The following is a 20,825-nucleotide window of genomic DNA, read 5'->3' on the forward strand; positions in this document are numbered from 1 at the left end:
ACTTCAATTGCCATAAAAGCAGGGATCTGCTTGGCTGGTTCACTGCTGTATTCTTGCACACTAGAATAGTACTAGAAATAGAAGGCCATGTGTGTTTCCTATTGAGGGCTAAGGATTATAGCTCATTGGAAGAGTCCTCACCTAATATGTGAGGGTCTCTAGGCTCAATTTCCATTATTGCAACAAATATACAAATTAAACACCCATGCATGTTTTGCTGAGCAGTAAGTGAACAAATGAAAACAGTACAAGAAAAATGTTCCACCAACTTCAACGCTATTTCTGTTTAGTTTGAGTTATCACTTTCATATGACTAGCAAAGGCCTTCTGCATTCAGGGTTGTGCATTGATGAGTTAAGCCAATAGTAGCTGTAAAATTTTGAAAAAAAAAACCCTCCATTTGTCATGAACACATACAGACTTTTCTACTTATTGTAATTACCAAAATAATACAATTAGGTGTCTGTTTACACAGTATTAACATTGACCTATGCATAAATAATTTAGAGATGATTAAAGCACATGGTATACGTGCATGGGTTATATACAACATTTTTTTAAGAAAAACACTGTACAGAAGGGACTTGAGCATCTTTATGATCTTAGTTCCTGCAGGAGACCACAGAACCAAGCTCATGATTCATGATATTCACATGGATATCAAGGAATAACTGTCTATGCTTGTGATTTGAATGTAAAAACATCCCCCATGGGCTCATGAGTTTGAACTCTCAATCCTCAACTAGTGGCCCTCTTTGGAGATGTTGTGGGAACTTTAGGAGATGGGGTCTTATTAGAGGAAGTGGGTCACTAGGAACCAGCTCAAGTGTTGGTATTCTGGCTCAACCTCCTGTTTGGGTCTCTGCTTCCTGCTGTTGGACGCAGTGTAACCAGCCAGTGTCTTGCGCTTTGCCGCCATGTGTTTCCCATCACAGACGAAAGTAACCCCTTGAATTGTAAGCTGAGAGGAAACCTTCCTGCCCTAAACTGATTCTTGTCAGGTATTTGGTGACAGTGATGAGTAAAGGAGCTAATATATCAATATGGTACCAAGAGTGAGGCTGTTGCTGTGATACACTTGACCATATGGTTCACATGCTGTTGGAATTCGTTTAAGGTAGATAATTGGGAAGTGTGAGACTTTGGGCTGGTGGCACCCTGCAATACTGTAAGCAGAGCTTAAAGAACCATTTTGGGCCTGCAGAGATGGCTTAGTGGTTAAGGCGCTTGTCTGAGAAGCCTAAGGACCCAGGCTTGATTCCTTAGTGCCCATGTAAGCCAGATGCACATGGTGGAACATGTGTCTAGAGTTTGTTTGCAGTGGCTAGAGGCCCTAGCATGCCCATTCTCTCTCTCCACTCCCCCTGTCTCTATCTGCCTTTTTCTCTCAAATAAATACATAAAGATGAAAAATTTTTAAAAAGGAACTCTTCTGGTATAAGTTTGGAAGACCAGGAGGCCAAGAGAAATGTGGGTTGTGGAGGCATGGCTCTTGTGGTTTCAGAAGGAAACAAGGGCTCTGTTGGTAACTGGGATAAAGGCAATTCATATTATTTTTGGCAAAAATAAATCTAGCTGTATGCATACTGTCCATGTACTGCAATCTCAAGAAAATTTGAATTTAAAAGTGATTAATTAATGTGATTGGCAGAGGAAAATTCCAGACAGTAATGAGTCTGTGTTACCATCATCGCTCACTGCTTTTATTTATACCTACAGTGAAACAGAACAAAGAGAGGAAAAAAGTAAAACTTAGGAGGAAAGGGTAATTGAACAAGTTTAAAGTTCCATGCAAAGGTACTGTCACTGACAAAACACCCATCTATAAATGATAAAGAGATTAGAGAGATCAATGCAATTCAAGAGATGCTCTACTCTTTTCATCAAGACAATAGAAAAAAGGTGCTCAGTGGGCTACATCCCACCAAGGAAGGCTCTAACTTGTGTGAAAATGCCGATTTCCTGGAAGGAGAAAGACAATTGCCTAGGAAAATGTTTTCTCAGGTTCAAGGACCAGAGCATACAGGTACCAGGACAGCTGTGATCCACAGGAGCCCAGTCTTCACCCACAGCCAGTAGAAGAAACCAGCAGCCTTGGCCTGGTACTGGTTTCATAGTAACGAAAGACACAATTCTGTATGGCTTCAGAGAGCTGCCAAGGGCAAGCAGCGGACGGGCAGGCTGTGTTCCCTGCAACAAAACCCCACGTGGCCGTTACGTGCAGTGGTGAGGAAGTCTGAGGTGGAGTGCAGGCTTCAGGGTGCTGGAGACGCCAGGACCTTGTAGGATCTGCCAAGGAGAGCTGTAGGCTCAGAGAGAAGCTGGTCCAAGATGGAGGCTGTGTGTACTACAGGCACAAGATCTGTAGGGGTGGGAATCCTGAAGCCATCAGTGAGTGGATGCGGAACTGCAAGATTGAGTGTTTGCCCTGCTGGGGTTTGATTTTGCTTTGGCCCCACATTTCCTTGCTATGTTCCTATTCCTCGCCTTTGAAGAAGGGAACCTATGGGCTGGAGAGATGGCTCAGCAGTTAGGTGTGCTTCCTGCCAGAGCATGAAGGCCTGTGGGGACCTGAAGCCACCAGAGTTCCACTTTCCAGATCCCATGTCAACATCTGTGCATGACAGCATGTGCCCGTCACTTCAGCTCTGCAGGGGAGAAGAGACCCAAGAATCCTCGAGCCACTGGAGCCTGGCAAACTCCTGAGTTAGTAGAGACTCAGGCTCAAAAGAAGGCTAGGAGGGAGAGTGATGGAGTGGCTCTGGCCACCGCAGATGAGCGCACCTGCCACAGGGGCGTATATGGGGTGCTGTAAGGGCACATAGACGTGTGACACATACACACACGCACATGCCAGCCAAAGAAAATGGAAACATGTAGCGCAAATGTTGACATTGGCATGGGTGATGACTTTTAAGATAGGATACTCAGAGCACAGACAAGAAAAATGAAAATACAAAAGGAGATTGCATCAGATTAGAGGGCTTCTGTACAGCAAATACCCATCAGGGTGGAAAGGCACTGCACAGACTGGGAGAAATTGTCCGCCATATATTAGGAATTCATCTCCAAAATCTGTAAAGTACTTATACAATTGAATAGTAAAAACATACCGAGGCAACCTGATTTAAATGCAAGAAAAGGACCTGAGCAGATAATTTTCACAGGAAGCAAACAGCATTGAGGTACATTGAAAAGTGTTTGGCGTCACTAACCGTCAAAGAAATGCCTATCAGAGTCATGGTAAGGCCCAGCCTCATGCCTGTTTGAGTGGTTCTCATCAAAAATGGATAGAGGTTGGAGAATATGCAGAGGAAAAGAACTCCTGTATGCTATTGGTTGGACTGTATGTTGGCGTAGCTGGCAGAGGAAACAAAATGGAAGTTTTACAAAATAAATAAAACTAGACCTACTTGATGACTCGGCAGTCTCACTCCTGGGAATAAGCTCTGGTCCATTTCCTGTCTCTATAATAAAATACTTGGGGCTGGGTGACTTATGAAGAAAAGAGGTCTATTCTGACTCACAGTTCTCAAGTGCAGTATCATGGCACCGGAATTTGCTCAGCTTCTGGCAAAGGTTTTATGGCAGGAAAGTAGAAAGCAAGTGTGTGTGTGTGTGTGTGTGTGTGTGTGTGTGTGTGTAGAAGAGAAATACATACATGCAAGAGGAAGGAGGTGCACACATCACCTTATATTCTTAAGGTAATGGAAAGAGAAGGGTGAGAAATTACCTGAGAAAAGCATCAATTCCTCCTAATGACCTCATCCCTTACATGGTCACCCTGGGACCAAACTTCAACATGGGATTTGGTGGGGACAAGCCATAATAGTATGTGTCTGAGGAAAGGAAACTAGTTTGTAGAGTTATCTGCATGCTCACGTTCCCTGTAGCATGATTCACAACAGCCAAGACATGGAAACATGGTCTATACGTGCAATTGAATATTATTTAGCTTACAAACTGATATCCTGCTATTTGTAACATCATGGATGAACGTTATGCTCAGGAGGACATTGTGCAAAATAAAACACTCGAAACACAGAAAGATAAATTCTGAATAATGTTCCTTATATGAGGAATTGAAAACAATCAAAGTCATAGAAGTCCAGAGTAGAATGGTGATTGTTTGCTGGGCTCGGGTGAGGGAGGAAGGGAGACAAGTTGGGCTGCAAGACACAAAGTCTCAGTTATGCTAAACCCGTCAGCTCTGGAGGCCAAATGCACGGCCGTGTGACTGCAGCTAATGACACTGTGTTAAGTACTTAAAACTTGCTAAGATGGAAAGATTTTTGTTGCTTTGCCACCTACAAAAAGTAATTGAAAAACAATAATGGGTAGGGGGTGAGAGACATGTCACAGCTTTTTTTTTTTTTGGCTTTTCAACATGGCCTGGTAGCAGTGTCTTTGTGGTAGAGACATGCCGTGTGCATATCCTCTGAGAGGCGGTATTTTGACATGGCAGGCCAATCTCAGGTGGCTCCCATGCCTGACTTTTGGGACTTTCTCGCACCTCTCCCCGCAAACGATGGGGGCTGTGACTTATGTTCAGCCAATACAAGTCCAGCGTGCTGTCGGTTGCATGACAGAGCCTGGAACTTCTCGTCTAGTCTATATGGCAAAGTAGACTGGACGACATTTTCGGGAATGTGTTGATTTTTGTCGCCAGACGCCCCCTGCTGGTCTGATGAAGTAACTCAGTGATCATGTTTAAATGGCTCCTTTGGCCAAGATGAGGGACAACATTTAGGTCCTGAAATCCAGCAGGAAACAGGTGCTCTTAGTCTTACAACTCCACGGAAACACGTTCTCTCAAGGGAAACACAGAGTAGTTTAAACTGGTGTCAATTTACTTACACCACAGGCACTGACGTAGAAATGGGGTTGTCAAGGTAGACCAAGGCATTCCACGTGGAAGAATGACTATTCGCGGCCAGGGTGGATGTGTAGCAGGGAAATTCAGCTGAGAATGCTTTCTTTGGTACCACTCTTTTTCCCTGGATGTCTCTCTATGCCTGGTCCATGCATCTGAAAGATAGCCCAGAGGTGGAATCAGGAGAGTGGAGCCCATTTAAAGAGACCGAAAAAGCCAGCCCTCTGCGTTCGTGCTGTGCCCATGAAGGTTAGCACGCAGGCAAAACCAGGGAAAGCAAATCAGAGGCAGCTGGTGTCCAAGTGGTACCTGAGCCCAGGGGAAATTTGCATCATCTCTGAGCCAAGGGCACGCTTTCCCACGACTGCCCAAGCATCCTTGTCTCGAAGAGAGACATCTCAGGGAAGAGTGGGGCAGGGAGGAGACCCAGGGGCCCAGGCCTCCTCTGGTGACCAGAGGAGGGAGCTATGGGCTTCGTATTGCTTGGTTTTGTGGGAGCTCCTAGACAACGGCTTCATCCTCCTGACGTTCAGCTGGGAATGGCTGTCATGTGGCCGGCTCCCCTGCCCCCAATGATCCTGCTCAGCTTGGACGCCTCTCGCTTTTGTCAGCACTGTGCGGGGTGGTGAACAGTGTCTCCTACTTCCCGCATCCGGTTGAGTCCTCCAGCATCCTCCCCCGGCTGCTCATTGGTCTCCACTGGGTTTTGGTGAGCTTGGCTACTCTCTGGTTTTGCACCTGGCTCAAGTGTGCTGTCCTGCATCAAGACTGCTAACTTCTCCCACCCTCCTTTGCTCTGGTTGAAGTGGAGGCTCCCTGGCTTTGATCCCTTGGCTCCTGCTGGGCTCTGTCTTGGCGCCCCTCATTGTGACTCTGCTGTTCTTTTGCGGGGGGGAATCATAAGGCATTCCAGGCATTCTTAAGTAGGGCATTTTTCTGGGAACACAATCTTTACGAGTGGAACAGGAGGCTGGAAACCAGCTATTTCATGCCTCCGAGACTTGTGATGATGTCAATTCTTTACTCTCTTTCTCTGGTCTCAGTTCTGCCTTGGGTCAATTCCCACCTGGGGCACAACGCGCGTAGCCCGCCGGACCCCAGCACCCAGGCTCACGGCAGAGCTCTGATGTCACTCATCTCCTCCCTGTGCCCTATGCCCTGTCCTTCATGTCCATGGCCACTGGACACTCTCCATCACCTCGGGCAGTGGGCGGTACTGGCCCTGGCAGATTATCCTCTACCTGTGCATGTCTATACGTCCCTTTGTCTGCATTTCAACAACCTCAAGTTTTGAGGCATACCCAGACAGTTTCTTCTGTTAGCTAGGGGCTTCTGGGGGACCTAAGTGACAAGCTCTCTCTCTCTCCATCCCTAGAGGAGACTCAGTGAAGGCCACCCACTTGCAAACGACTTTATAGGAAGTTGGGGGGACCATGCGATGGGGTCCTTTCTCTGGAAAGGAGCAGAGAAAGGAAAATTCAAGAACTCTCTGAGCATGCCTCCTTGTCTTGGAGTACTATGAACCCTGGAGACACTGAATCCTAGAGAGTCAGTATTGCCCCAAAGTGTAATCCTCAAAATTTTACATTATGTTCATATTTGTTACCCCTTGTTGTTGGCTGAGCCTTCCTTCAGCTAAAAGTCTAGATCAGCTGAACCACTGCATCTCAGATAGCGAGTTAAGAACAAAACGCTTGTGTCCACAACTGGTCTTGGATGTGGTTCATAAAGCAGTGGTGTTCTTGAGGGCAGGAGAGCACTCAGTCCCGGAGCCCCAGAGGACAGGGGCTTGTGGCCGCAGAGGCCAGGGCAGGGCGTCCTAGCCCCCTCACTCACCCTGCGGAGCGCCTTTTACTCTTGCCAAGCTAGGACAACTTGGTTCTAATTTTGTTAAGATTACAGGGAGGGTTTTTATGCTACTCCATCTCTCTGCTCATTAATATTTCCACCGCACTGCCTTTGATTTCTTCCCCTCTGAAGTTTTGAGGGGGCAGAGCTCGCCCCACGTTTATTCCTTTAGAGAAAGGCACACTGTAGCATTCTTGTTTCCCAAGTCGTCTTTGGAAATTTTTTTCTTCCCTCAAGCAAATGTCACGAAGTCACATCTGCATTGAATAAACATGAAATTTTATTCAGAAAAAAACCCCAGAAACTCAAGAATTTCCCTCAGTTTACTTAGAAATACCATCCTCATGTTTAATAAGGAATCAGCCTATTATATTTTATTATATTTTATATTTATTATATTTTATACCTAAGTATTGTTTTAAAAATAACCTGCTGCAATTATTATACAAATGTTTTGCAAAAATAATTTTGAAAAGATCTTCATTAGATATGGCTTTTGCAAATTGGTATCAGCTCTCTGCTCTTGCTTCCGAATGCCATGGCCTCTTTTACCCTCTTGTAGATGTTGTGTATATTCTGTGCAGTTGGCTTGTGTGTGTGAAGTGTGATGTGTGATCTGAGTCAGTTTTAGTAATTAAGAAGGAGATAAAAGGGCTGGAAGGATGGCCTAAACGGGCAAGGCATTTGCCTGCAAAGCCAACCGATCTAGGTTTGATTCCCTAGGACCCATGTTAGCACTAGGTGGTGCATGTGTTTGTAGTTTGTTTGCAGTGGCTGGACCCATTCTCTCACTCTCCCTGCCATATAAATAAATAAATAAACATATATATATATATATATATATATATATATATATATATATATGATAGAACTAAAAAACCCAGTCATTTCCAGTGACAGTGTCTATTCGGTGACATTACTAGTGCTTAGGGAATGAAAGCCAATGAAATGGGTGAAGATTGTGAATTTATTATTTTAATTTTGACATTGTGGGGGAAATAGCTTTTGCTAAATGGCATCATTGTAAAAATATCAGAGTCTAGCTTAAAACTAGATTCCTGGAGAGATTTAACCTCTGAGAGTGAAGACAGCTTCCCTACTAAGTAGTGTGTGCTGCTAAGGGGACACATGCTCATGAAGTGGAAGATTTGGGAAAATAGTTCTACATTTTTTCCCCCAGTTTTTCTAGGTAGGGTCTCACTCTAGCTCAGGCTGACCTGGAATTCACTCTGTATTCTCAGGGTGGCCTCGAACTCTCTACAATTCTCCTACTTCTGCCTCCCAAGTGCTGGGATTAAAGGCATGTGCCACCATACCATTGGTTTTATGTTTTTAACACAAACATTTTAAACAGGTAATGCATCTAAATGGTTAATAACTCAAACTTTCCTGAGATGCATATGCAGAAAATCCCCCTTTTACTTATTTTCTTTTGAGGCACTCATTGGTTTTTTGCTTGTTCCTCTAGAGATATTTTCTCCTATCTTAACGCCTACATAATGAATCAGTCAAGTGACCTACATATTGGTAACTCTATACTAATAATCAAATAACCCATTAATTATGTCATCTCAATGTCTTTCTACGCAAATGGTTGTATAATATGTGCACTGATCTGCTCTTGGCTCTTCCCACATCACACTGTAGCTTGGAGGTCTATGTGTTTGGGTACACATAGTATTTTTGTCATTTTTCATACACGTATATATATGTTATTTTAAAGTTATTTTTATTGATTGATTAGAGAGAGAGAGAGAGAAAGAGAGAGAGAGAGACTGGGAGCATCAGGGCCTCCAGCCACTGCAAATGCACTCCAGATGCAGGTGCCACCTTGGGCATCTGGCTTATGTGCGTACTGGGGAATCAATGCCAGGTTCTTGGGCTTCACAGGTAAGCACCTCAACCACTAAGCCGTCTGTCTATCCCTGTTTAAATTATTTTGATTATAATCTTCTTCTTTTACGTACTTTTCTTTTCTCGCCCCCCATTCCCTCCACTTCACTCATCTTCATTGGTTTTTCCAGCTAGTGCCTCCTCTACCGTAATGTCCTTCTTTCTTTCTCTATCTTCTTCCCCCCTTCTGTCCCTCTTTCTTTCCTTACTTCCCTGTCCCTCCCTCCCTTCCTCCTTCCCTTCCTTCCTTCCTTCCTTCCTTCCTTCCTTCCTTCCTTCCTTCCTTCCTTTGTTTCTATCTTTCTTTCTTTCTTCCTTCCTTTCTTTCCTTCCTCTATCACCCACAACAGAACATTGGTGCATCCAGTATACATACAGTATTTCTTCTTTATTTTTGTTTTTGGTATGGTTGTATCATAATTTCTTTAGTCATGTGACTAAACCAGGTTACTTCCTATCTTTTGTTACTACAGCAACACAGTAATGACCTTTTTTTCTGCATATGTGATCTTGCACATGTTCCGATGAAGTGTATACTAAATTCTATGGATTGGGGTTACTAAGTCACATGGCATATACATTTATGTCGACAGCCATTGCCCTCTGTAGGTTCACATCAATTTATTTTTCCACCAGCAATCTGCTTGTTTTCACACTTTTTATTTTTGGATGAGCTGTTAGGTTAAACAAGTATCCTATGTGTTTATGCTTTGCATGAGTCATGATGAATAGGATTGTCAATGTTTTATGTGCTTTGAGACGTGTATGTTTATTTTATGTGAGCAGTCCTTATCTCTTTTTGGAGTTTGTTCTTGGCATTTGCTTATTGGTGTGTAGGAGTGCTTCGTATCGCAGACAACTCAACTCTTTCATTGTGACAGTAATCCCCAAATCCTGGAGGTTAAAATTTTTCCTTGATTTTAATATTCGCTTTTAAAATCACTTTAAAAGTAGTAGCAACTCATGGGAAATTTAAAAAAATAAAATAAACACAGGGACCCATGGACCGTTTCCTCAGCTTCCCCTGGTGGTGCCATTCCCGTGACTGTGCTGTGACATAAAGGCAGGACTATGACACTGGCTGTTAAGGAACCTGCGGACACTGTCTAGTTCTCAGCGGTGCTTTCCGAGCTCACGCCCAAGCGCGTGTGATTCCACGCAGCTTCCTCCTCCTGCAGATTGACACAAGCAAGGTCGAGATGCAGCGCTGTCTGGTTAGCACGGAAGAGTTCTTTCACCTACCTCCTCATTTGTGCCTCAGCCTAAAGCCCATCTTTTTGTCTCTCTTTTCTTCTATTATGGTAGCCTTTTCCATGTAGAAATTTTTGCTTATCTTATAAAACTAATGATATCTGAGATTTTGTCTTATAATTAAAAAGCATTCTTCACTTTGATATAAAAAATACTTCTGGGTTATCCTTTGGTACATTCAAACTTTCATTGTTTTACATTTAAATATTTTTCTTGGGCTGGAGAGATGGCTTAATGGTCAATGTGCCTGCGTGCCAAGCCTAAGGACCTGGATTCACATCCCTGGAGCCCACATAAAGCCAGATACACAAAGTGGTGCACGTGTCTGGAGTTTGTTTGCAGTGGCTAGAGACCCTGGCACACTCATTGTCTCTCTGTCTGCCTCTCTCCCTCAAACAAAGACAAATTAATAAAATTTAGAAAATTAAATATTTTACTCTTCTGCAACTGATCCTGAGATAAGTTGTCATGGATTAATATACTTGAGGATTAATTTGTTGTCTTCGTACTATTCAGTAATTTTGCTCTCTACTGATTTCCAATTTCACTTTTAACATATGTCAAATTCATCTACATATTGGCCTTGTTCTGACATTTGCTTAGTTTTGCTGAGTTGGTTCATGGACCGTGCCCACAGCACTTCAATTATTTCACACTTATGATATGTTTAATTACTGGTTTACTGGTAAACTGATCTTTGACAAATCGTTTCCAGAAATGCATTGTCTATTATTTTTAGAATAATATTGTGTAGGCCCAAACAAAGATTTCTTTCCTAATTGAGATCTTGTTTAAAAGTATGATTTCATGTCAGGAGACATACATTTCCATGATGTTGCATCTGACCATACAAGAACACAGTACACTATTCAGAGCTCTTTGGCTACTTTGGGGAATGTTTTGACTTTTTCAAAGACAGATATTTGGGGCTGGAGAGATGGCTTAGTGGTTAAAGTACTTGATGAAAAGACAAAGGACCAAGGTTCAATTCCCCAGGACCCATGTAAGCTAGATGCACAAGGTGGCACATGCATCTGGAGTTTGTTTACAGTGGCTGGAGGCCCCCCCTTCCTGTCTCTCACATAAATAAATAAATAAATAAATAAATAAATAAATAAATAAATAAATAAAATGTTTTAAAAAATAAGACAGATCTTCAATGTTACTTGCTGTGTGTACTCATAGAAATATGTAATCATTTAGGACTTAGTTTCCAGGTATGTTCAGTGGGTACACTACCTTGGAGCAGTCGTGGTATGTTAGGTGGGGGAGCGATCTCAGGGTAGTTGTGGGGGTTGACATACATGATGTCCTCATGACATATGAGTAGTACTCATCATAGCTTTTAAATAATTATCATTACTCATAATTGATACTATTAGTTTTTATTATCTTCTATATCTACATCCGTTTGAAGAGAGCCGAGTAAGCAAAATATAGCAGTGATTTTTTTTTTCTGGCCCTCAGCAAAGACTGGTTTTTCCTTTTATTCTTTCTGATTTATTTTCTTCACTTTGTTTTTTTTTTTTATACCTTTTCAAATATCAAAGTGCCAATAGAGAAAGAGAAACCACCATTGCAGCTAAGAAACTACTGGGGAGGATTTTGGCAGCATAGTTAGAGTTCACCAGAGGGCTGCTTGTGTGTAAGGTTCTAGGAGATAAATTCAGCTAAGTAGTGTTTTTTTAAATATATTTTCATTTATTTATTTGAGAAGGAGAAAGAAGGAGAGAGACAGAGAGAGAGAGAGAGAGAGAGAGAGAGAGAGAGAGAGAGAGGGAGAGAGAGAGAGAGAGAGAGAAAATGGGCATGCCAGGGCCTCCAGCCACTGTAAACAAACTCTAGATGCATGCACCCCCTTGTGTATCTGGCTTACATGGGACCTGGGGAAGGGAACCGGGATCCTCTGGCTTTGCAGGCAAATGCCTTAACCACTAAGCAATCTCTCCAGCCCCCTAAGTAGTGTTTAAGCATCAGGTAATGGAATGTGAAAAGAGTAAGAGATTTTTTTTCCTTTGAAAGAGGAAATAGGTTAAAATAAGAAAATTAAGAGTTGAAAAATACCATATGGCTATTTTTCTTTAAATACTCCTTTGCAGTATCATGTTGTATAAAGTACTGAAACCAGGTATACTGAAGCCAGAATAGATTAGTGGGAAACCAGGTGTCTTGATAGATCCTGGACCAGGGATGAAATGTTCTCCTGCCTTCTCCTGGTGGAGACGCCTGGTGCTATGTCCACTTGCTTTGGGGTTGTGAAGGTCTATCCATCGCCCCATCTCACCAGCCAGCAGCAGACATCACAGCTCACTGGTAAATGTTTTATGAAACAACAACAAAAAATATTCACCCAATTTGACCTGCGGGATGGAACGTGTTTATCATGTATATTTGAGAACTGACTCAGTTAGGGAAAACTTTTGAGTGTGCCTTTGAAACAAGATCCTGTGCTATGGCAACACCGGGAGGCATCATGGGTATAGCCTCTGACTTCAGGGAGCTGGTGAGCTTGCGAAGTGCTATCAATAGAAGTACTATCAATAGAAGGAGAATGATTGGCATGGTGGGACAGAACGAAGCCTGTTAGTGTGCACAGCAGGAAGAAATGGCTTCAAGTGGCAGAGACTTGGGGCGAGGTTGATTCTCTAAGCAGGGGTGGAAGTATGACTGAGTGACATCTAGAATCCTAATTCCAGGGAGCAACACACAGAAGTCTGTGGCTAGCTCCCAGCCCCGAGCCCTTGTTCTCTGGGGTAGGGCTGCTGTTTGCAGATTATGTGAAGCAAGTAATGCTGTACAGGGGTATTGCATTCTAGATAGGAGAACTTGGGTTTCTGCTTTTTAAAAAATAATTTTGTTTCATTTTTAATTTTTATTTATTTATTTAAGAGCGACAGGCAGAGAGAGAAAGAGGCAGAGGGAGAGAGAGAGAATGGGCGTGCCAGGACCTCCAGCCACTGCAAATGAACTCCAGGCATGGGCACCCCCTTGTGCATCTGGCTAACGTGGGACCTGGGGAATCGAGCCTCGAACCGGGGTCCTTTGGCTTCACAGGCAAGCGCTTAACCACTAAGCCATCTCTCCAGCCCAGTTTCTGCTTTTTTAGAGAGGCAGGGAGGTTATGCTGTTGAGGAAGCACTGTCTGCGAGTCCTCAGGTTTGTTCAGAATGGCCACAGAACAAGTCTCTCATACTGATTTGCTGCTTCCCTTGCCTTGAAGTGATTCTAAGAACATCTCAGCATTCTAGCTCCTGTTGCCTGTCTCACCTTCTTCTCTTTCTTTAGGAGAATGAGCTATTGTTCGCAGTATGACCGGGTACCCTGTGTTTTGGCTCCCAACGCTATCATACATTGAGTTACTCCCCATGAAAAACATCGGATGTCTTTCCCAGGTTAGAACCACTGGTGAGATCGAGACTCTGGAGAGCCAATTATCAGAGAAGAGACTCCAAATTCCCTCGCCAGGGTGGCACCTGTCTACCCAGGGCTCTGCTCTCTGAGCCACGGCATGAGGTCAGATGTTATGATCACAGGCGACGCTTCACGGAAAGCATCGAGGAAGCTCTGTTTATTTCTGGGTTTCAGAGATTACTCAGATAGTGTTGTGTCTTCTCACATTAAAACCAAACCAGACCAACCAAACAACAACAATAATAATAATAATAAAAATAAAACCAAAGAAGCAAAGTAGAAGGCACTTAACTATAGTTGTGCCAGTTAGTTAACCCAACATCCAGATCTGTTTATTTTTACTTCTAACATTTCCCCATTTCCTACCTAACATCTGCTGTACACTTGCTGGTGCTTTGTTTTAAAAACCCTACCTGAAACCGTGCCTGGTCTGCAGAACCTGCCTGACGACAGGGAAGCCGCATCATAAGTATCTGCTTCCCTATCAGTATGAAACAGAGTTTGTTGGACTAATGGAGAAAGTCAATTGTGCCTTCATATATAAATATTCGTCTCTGTCTATCCCCCAGGCATGAGGAGAGGGTAAGAGGAGAACTTGCACGTTCCAGAGTGTGCCTGCCTGTTCCATATCAAACGCTCTGCCATATCATTGCCTGTAAAGTCATTTCCTTGGCCTTGTTTTTCAGGGTCTGCACCGCTCACTCACACACCCTGTGAGCCCTGGCTCCTCCTCATGTCTCCTCAAAATGAAGGCTTTGCTTTCGCCAGACTGTCTTGCTGACTCCTTGCTCATACCTTCCTTTTCTCTCCCTCCTCTTCCGGGCCATGCCATTCCCCCGCTCACTAGAAATGAGCCTCCCTCATTCTGCTCAGCCACCGAGAAAAACTGCCATTTCTTGAAACCCACTTTATTATTATTTTTAATTCCCTTTTAATTCCTTTGCAAACCACATGAACTTCTCTTTCGAGGGGCATTGCATGAATTTCCCAGTGTCTAACCTCTATCTATTTGAAAATTAATCAAATATTGTAAAATTTTACTCGTGTTTTTTGGAGTTATGTTTCAGTTTGTGTGTATTTATTTTTGGAGTTTACCTCTGATCTTTTCATACACACTCCAGGCTGACAGTTTTTTGTTTTTTGTTTTCCTAAGCAAACATCTTTAACTGCTGAACCATCTTCCTATACCTTAAGAGTTGTTTTTCTGATCACAAAATGTAGAGTCTGGGTTCAGGCTCCTTGCCCTGACCATTCAGGTAGAGGCCAGGGTCTTCCTTGCTTCTCCATAATCTGGGCTGGATCAATGACAGAATCAACCTGGCCTTCACTTAGGACTTTCTAAAAATAAATACTTTATTTATTTAAGAGAGAAGGAGAGTGAGAGAGAGGGCGATCTTGCTTCTGTGGGTACTGGGGAATTGAACCTGGGTTCTTAGGCTTCCCAGGAAAGTGCCTCAACTGCTAAGCCGTCTCTCCAGCTCCCACTCAGGACATTTTGTGTCTCTCGCAGTACTTGATTCTGGGTGCTCACTCAGTACTGTTTGGTGTGGATTTCTTTCCTAGCTTACATTTATTTCCAAGATCTGTGTGGTGTCCCAGGTCCCTGTGATGTTCTTAACACACAGAAGGAGAGAACGGGGGCAATCGTGGTGTTGAAGGAAGTTAGGGTTGGGCCCGGATGAGCTCTTTGTTAAGTGTAGAATTGGACTGATTGCAGACACAGGAGTGGATATTTAGGGCAAGGATGTGAATGATTAGGGCAATTATTCTGATGTTCACTGAGTCAACAAATATGTGCTGTGAATTTCTGTTTGACATAAACTGCTTTTGAATCTTGTTAGGAAAAGGCCAGAGCTATAAAAAATATTCCAACGCTTAAGGAACTTTTTAATCAGGCCTTCAAAAGCAAAGAGTACATCCTCTAGCACATCACACACACACACAGACACACACACACACACACACACACACACACACACGCACATCTTTTGTAGAGTTGCATCCTTATGTCTTGGAATAAGGCATAGTGTCTTTAGGAAAATGCTTGTCCTTTCTACCCCTGCGTTTTGTGCATTTCTCTCTCTGTTGAAGTTTCTTAGTATTCAGCTCAGGGCACCGGCAATGCACTGTATCATTGGCCATTATGATAACATTGTGTGTGTGAAATGCACTCTGGCCATGGAGCTTAGGACATCATCATACCCACAAGCGGACAGGCATGTGATGTCTCCTGATTTATGGCAGAATAAAACATATTTCAAAGCCCAGAGACATCTGCCAGTCCATCGAAAAGTCTTGGGCTCACAAAAGTCATGTAATGCAAGGGGCCATGGCAGTCACACAGCAGTCCTGGGCCACTGTGGCGATCGGCAGGAACTCCTTACCCCCAAGACTCAGTGAGGGAAAGTGCTGGGTACCAGGTAGGGAGAAGGAGATGGTCTTCTTTTCTAAGAGGAAGTGTGCCAGCATCTGGGGGATCCCACTGGCGGTGTAGCAGATGTCCACCAGTGGCAGGTGGCAGAGGAAGGAATACATGGGCAGGTGGAGTCGCGGGTCCAGGGCAATCAGGAGACAGCTGAGACCATTGCCCAGCAGGGTCAGCAGTAGGTGGTCCCAAACAAGACAAAGAGTCCAGCCAATGTGTTGTCCCTGAAGAGAGCCAGGAGGATGAACTCACTCACCGAGGCCACGTTGTCCCTCCTCATGGAGAGGGTGGGTCAGTCTGAAAGGAGAGCTGGAGAAACGGAATCAGAGTGAGAACTCACCATCGCGATCAGAGCGGACGACCTTGGGAAGGGCTCTGAGTTCTGGAATGCTTTCTCAACTAGGCTTTGAGCTTCTTGAAGTCAGGAATCTTCGCTGAATTTTCAAATACAAACAGTGCAAGTATGTACTTCATAATAATTATTTTTGTCGAGTACTCAAATAAAAAAAATAGTGAAGCTTGTGGAGACTGCTCAGAGGTTAAAGGCACCTGCTTGCTTTCAAATCCCGCCGGCTTGGGTTCAACTCCCCAGCAAAGCCAGACACACAAAGTGGTGTGTGTCTTGGGAGTTCGTTAGCAGTAGCAAGAGGCCCTGGCATGCTCATACTCACACACTCTCTCTTTTAAATAAATAAATAAAATATTTTAAATGTTTATGATGTATTAAAGATTCTTATTTTAATTAATTAATATGCATATGCACATGTGTGCATGTGTGTGTGTGTGGGGGGGTTCTGCATGCCCATGGCACACAGGGTTGTCAGAGAACAATTTTGAAGTGTCTGTGATCCACCTTCTGTGAGACAAGTTCTCTGACCGCTACACATGAGTGTCTCGTGGCGCTTCCCCCATTGTCGCAGGCACGGCTGGGGTCACAGATGCATGTGCCGCTTTGCAGTTGGCTTCATGTGGGTGTCAGAGAAATTGAATCCAAGCTGGCAGGTTTGCTTTTTTTTTTTTTTTTTCTAAGCAAACATCTTTAACTGCTGAGCCATCTTCCCATACCCTAAGAGTTGTTTTTCTGATCACAAAATGTAGAGTCTGGGTTCAGGCTCCTTGCCCTTACTACTTGGGTTGAGGCCAGGCTTTTCCTTGCTTCTCCATAATCTGAGCTGGATCAACGACAGAATCAAGAGTCTGCTCACAGTCTCCCCACTACTCCACGGGAACTGACTGAGCCCTTCATGACCCCATAGTGAATATCATTACCACACTGAGGAGGTAAAAGAAGCGGGGATGTGGGGATAAAAGAGTATAACCTGTTAATATATATATGTGTGTGTGTGTGTATATATATATATATATATATATATATATATATATATATATATATATATAATTAAATTTTAACAACTGCTCATATGGTTCTCATTTATCAATCAGGTTTAGTCGTCTCCTGATAAGATCAAACCCTCATCATAGGACATTCTATCAACTATAATTATGTCTCAATGTTTTGAGATTATGTTTTTCCATGGTGAAATGCTGGCAGGGGTTTGGCTGTGGCAGTATGTGATTAATACAAGATGAATGCACACATCAGTCATAATGACAACATTTGGAGGCTGACAGTGCCCACAGATGAAGTCAGCAAGGGAGTGCCTCTCGGATCCCTTGGCTTTATTGTGGATAAACTCTGTGTCACAGCAAAGACATGTTTGCCCTTAGAACACCTCTGTTTTCTTTGCTCATCTTTAGCCAAGAGTAAAGATAATAGCTTTTTCTTTCTCAATACAAGGGCGCCAAGATATCTGTGGTCTTTTCCATTTGTTAATAGTAAACCGCACTAGCTCACCTTTCAGTATTCACTTCATATCTTTTTGAAACTTAATGGGAGAAGGAGTGAAAATGGCTATTATGAGAAAAAAAGAGAGACCACAGAAATGGAAAAGATCCTGCTTGCTAGAAAGCCTGTCTGATGCCCACTAGGGCAAGATGATGGGAGAATGAAGGACTTCAGAAGTTAGGGGGTGCCTGTGAAAGTACCACAGAGCAATGTTCCCAACATTAGGTGTATGTTACAACCACGTGGAAGCTTTGACCCCTTGAAGCCTAAACCACACACCGATGCAATTAAGTCAGAACCTCAGGTGGGTGAGATGTAGGCCTAAATCTATTAGTGAGTTTAATGTTTCTCAGGCAGTCAGACTGCAAAGCTAAGTTTGAAAATCACTGTACTAACTGAAGTTTCCTTTTTTTTTTTTTTGAGGGGAGACCTTGAGGGTAGAATGAGGACACACGATGTGGGTCTAGTCGACCTGGACCTCATGATACAGAGCAGGCTGGTCTTAAACTTGCAGAGGTGTTTTCCTATGTCTGTCTCCTAAGTGCTGGGGCGTCAGGTGCACACTACCTTGCCCAGCAAACTTAAAAGATTTAAAGTATGTCTTCAGAGAGACATGTGGTTTTGGTTTTTTTTGGCCTGTGTGTACTATGTGTGATGTGATGTGTGTGCATGCATGTCTATGTGCCAGTGTGGTGCCCACGTGTGCGCCTGTGGAGGCTGGAGGAGAATGTCTGTTGTCCCCTGCGTCGCTTGTCTGCCTCTTCTGTCTTGAGATGGAATCTCTGTATTGATTCCAGAGCTTACCAGTTTCTATAAGGCCCATCCATTTTATCTGGTTCCCACAGGGTTAGGGTTCACATATGCGTGACCATGCCCAGCTGTTTATGTGGGTGCTGGGGAATCTAGCCTGAACAGTCTCAGGTCCCCCAGCCCTCATGCTTATGTCTCTGTGCAAGAACACTCTGCAAAGGCACACCTCCAGACTCTCGTTTATTTACTTATTTTTATAGTTTTTCAAGGTAGGGTCTCACTCTAGCCCACTCTGACATGGAATTTACTATGTAGTCTCAGGATGGTCTTGAACTCACAGCGATCCTCCTACCTCTGCCTCCTGAGTGCTGGGATGAAAGACGTGCGCCACCACACCTGGATCCAGCCTCTGTGTTTGAAAACTATTTTCTTGCTGCGTGTTGTCTGTAGTATGTGGTATAAGCATATGTGTTTGTGTGTGTGTTTGTGTGTATGAGTGCAAATCTATGCTATAGCTCTTCTGCCTGATTTCACTGAGATAGAGTCTCTAATTGAACTGACCAAGGATTAATCTCAGGTCCTTACCCTTGTGTAGTAAGTGCTCTGACATGCTCAGCTATCTCCCCAGTCCCCAGGAGTATGTTTTAAGATCAGTTTTGATGAGGAAAGATCTTTGGGTCTAACTTCATCTTCCTTCATTTGAAAGAAAGAAAGAAAGTTGGTAGTTTAAATAAAATCACCTGGAAAGCAATGAGAAACTAACCTGATGTCTTACCCATTACATTCCCTTGAATTTTGGAGGACTTTACCAAGTATAATGTTTTAGAACATCTCAGACTCAGGTAAGAATGGTGGGTTGGGATGTAAAGGAGTACTTCATAAACTTCAGAATATTACCTAAACGAAAAGATATGAGGTATCGGCCATGGAGTCCAGTAAAAGAGAAATGAGAATTAACTAACCAACCCATTTCTAATAGAGTTGGAATATAGGGCCCCAGATGGTTTGAGATGGCAGAAACTACTGGATCCCACCCTCTGCTTACCTTCTTCCTTCCTTCAGTTCCTCTGGCTGGAAGTAGTCACTGAAGCGAAGGCTAAGACTAAAAACTACTTTGCACATCACTGACTGCCAGTTTCTGGGGCTAGCCCCTGGGACCCTGGGCTTTCTCTCTTTCTTTCTTTCCTCTTTTGTTTTACAAGGTAGGGTCTTGGCTCTAGCCCAGGCAGACCTGGAATTCACTATGTAGTGTCAGGCTGGTAAGGTGTACAGTGATCCTCCTACTTCTGCCTCCTGAGTGCTGGGATTAATGGCGTGCACCACCATGTGTGGCTTAAAAAATTATTTATTTATTTACTTGAAAGAAATAGAGGGAAAGAGGCTGGTAGACATAGAGAGAATGAGCACACCAGGGCCGCTAGCCACTGCAATGAACTCCAGATACATGTGCCACCTTGCACATGTGGTGTTTCGTGGGTACCGAGGAATCCAACTCAGGTCCTCTGGCTTTGCAGGCAAGCGTCTTAACTGCTAAGCCGTCTCTCCAGCCCGGCTTCATACTACTCCTACTTCTCCTTCTCCTTCTTCTTCTTTTAACCGATGACTTCCACGATTGTAAACAATATCCCATGGTAATTCCCTACCCTTTGAACCTCCACTCTCCATCATATCCCCTCCCCTTCTCAATCAGTCTCTCTTTTATTTTGATGTTATGATCTTTTCCTCTTATTATGATGGTCTTGTGTAGGTAGTGTCAGGAACTGTGAGGTCATGGATATCCAGGCCATTTTGTGTCTGGAGGAGCATGTTGTAAAGAGTCCTACCCTTCCTTTGACTCTTAGATTCTTTCTTTCACCTCTTCTGCAATGGACCCTAGGTCTTGGAAGGTGTGATAGAGATACTGCAGTGCTAAGCACTCCTCTGTCACTTCTCAGCACCAAGGTGCGTTCTGAGTCATCTCAAGGTCACTGCCACCTGAAAAAAGAAGATTCTGTGAGCAAAAGTGAGAATAGCATTAATATATGGGTATGAACATTAAGAGAAGTGCTTACTGGGCAGTTTGGTGAGTATACTATACACATTTAGACAGATAGCCACAGATGTTACACCTCTAGGGCTCATGACTACCCCTGTTGTAGGTTTTCAATATCAGGGATGTATTCCCTCCCATGGAGCGGGCCACCCGTCAAATCAGAGAGCTGTTAGTTTCCCCCATAACAGACGTGCTTTCTGTCAGCGTAGTCAGTAACCAAATGCTGGTCCACAAATTTCCCTTTTGAGTGCCTAGTGTCACTGAAGGGACCAAACTGACGCCATGACAGTCTTCGGTAAGATGCCACCCTAACTAAGCCTAAGTTTCAGTTTCCCGGAGAGGCAGGCAAGACTTCTGGGAAAAACCACGAACAAAGGTTGGGCTGTTCATCAACAGTGACCCTGACATGTGGCTGGGGAAAATAGCTGCCATTTTGTGCTCTGGGGGTTGGATCAGTTCTTGGAGACATGTCCAGACATGCCCAAACATGTCCCTT

General features: G+C 43.7%; 1 protein-coding gene across 1 annotated transcript; it reads left to right on the forward strand.

Moving 5' to 3' along the window:
• Positions 1-5,116: 5,116 nt before the first annotated feature.
• Positions 5,117-6,218, forward strand: Tas2r41 (taste 2 receptor member 41). The gene is given in 9 exon segments (XM_012949323.2): positions 5,117-5,434; positions 5,437-5,488; positions 5,491-5,618; positions 5,620-5,691; positions 5,693-5,758; positions 5,760-6,021; positions 6,024-6,053; positions 6,056-6,145; positions 6,148-6,218. Coding segments are annotated over 9 exon segments (1,089 nt in total).
• The last annotated feature ends 14,607 nt before the right edge of the window (positions 6,219-20,825 follow it).

Source organism: Jaculus jaculus, chromosome 10 (genome assembly GCF_020740685.1).
Source record: "Jaculus jaculus isolate mJacJac1 chromosome 10, mJacJac1.mat.Y.cur, whole genome shotgun sequence".
NCBI classification, from domain to species: domain Eukaryota; kingdom Metazoa; phylum Chordata; class Mammalia; order Rodentia; family Dipodidae; genus Jaculus; species Jaculus jaculus.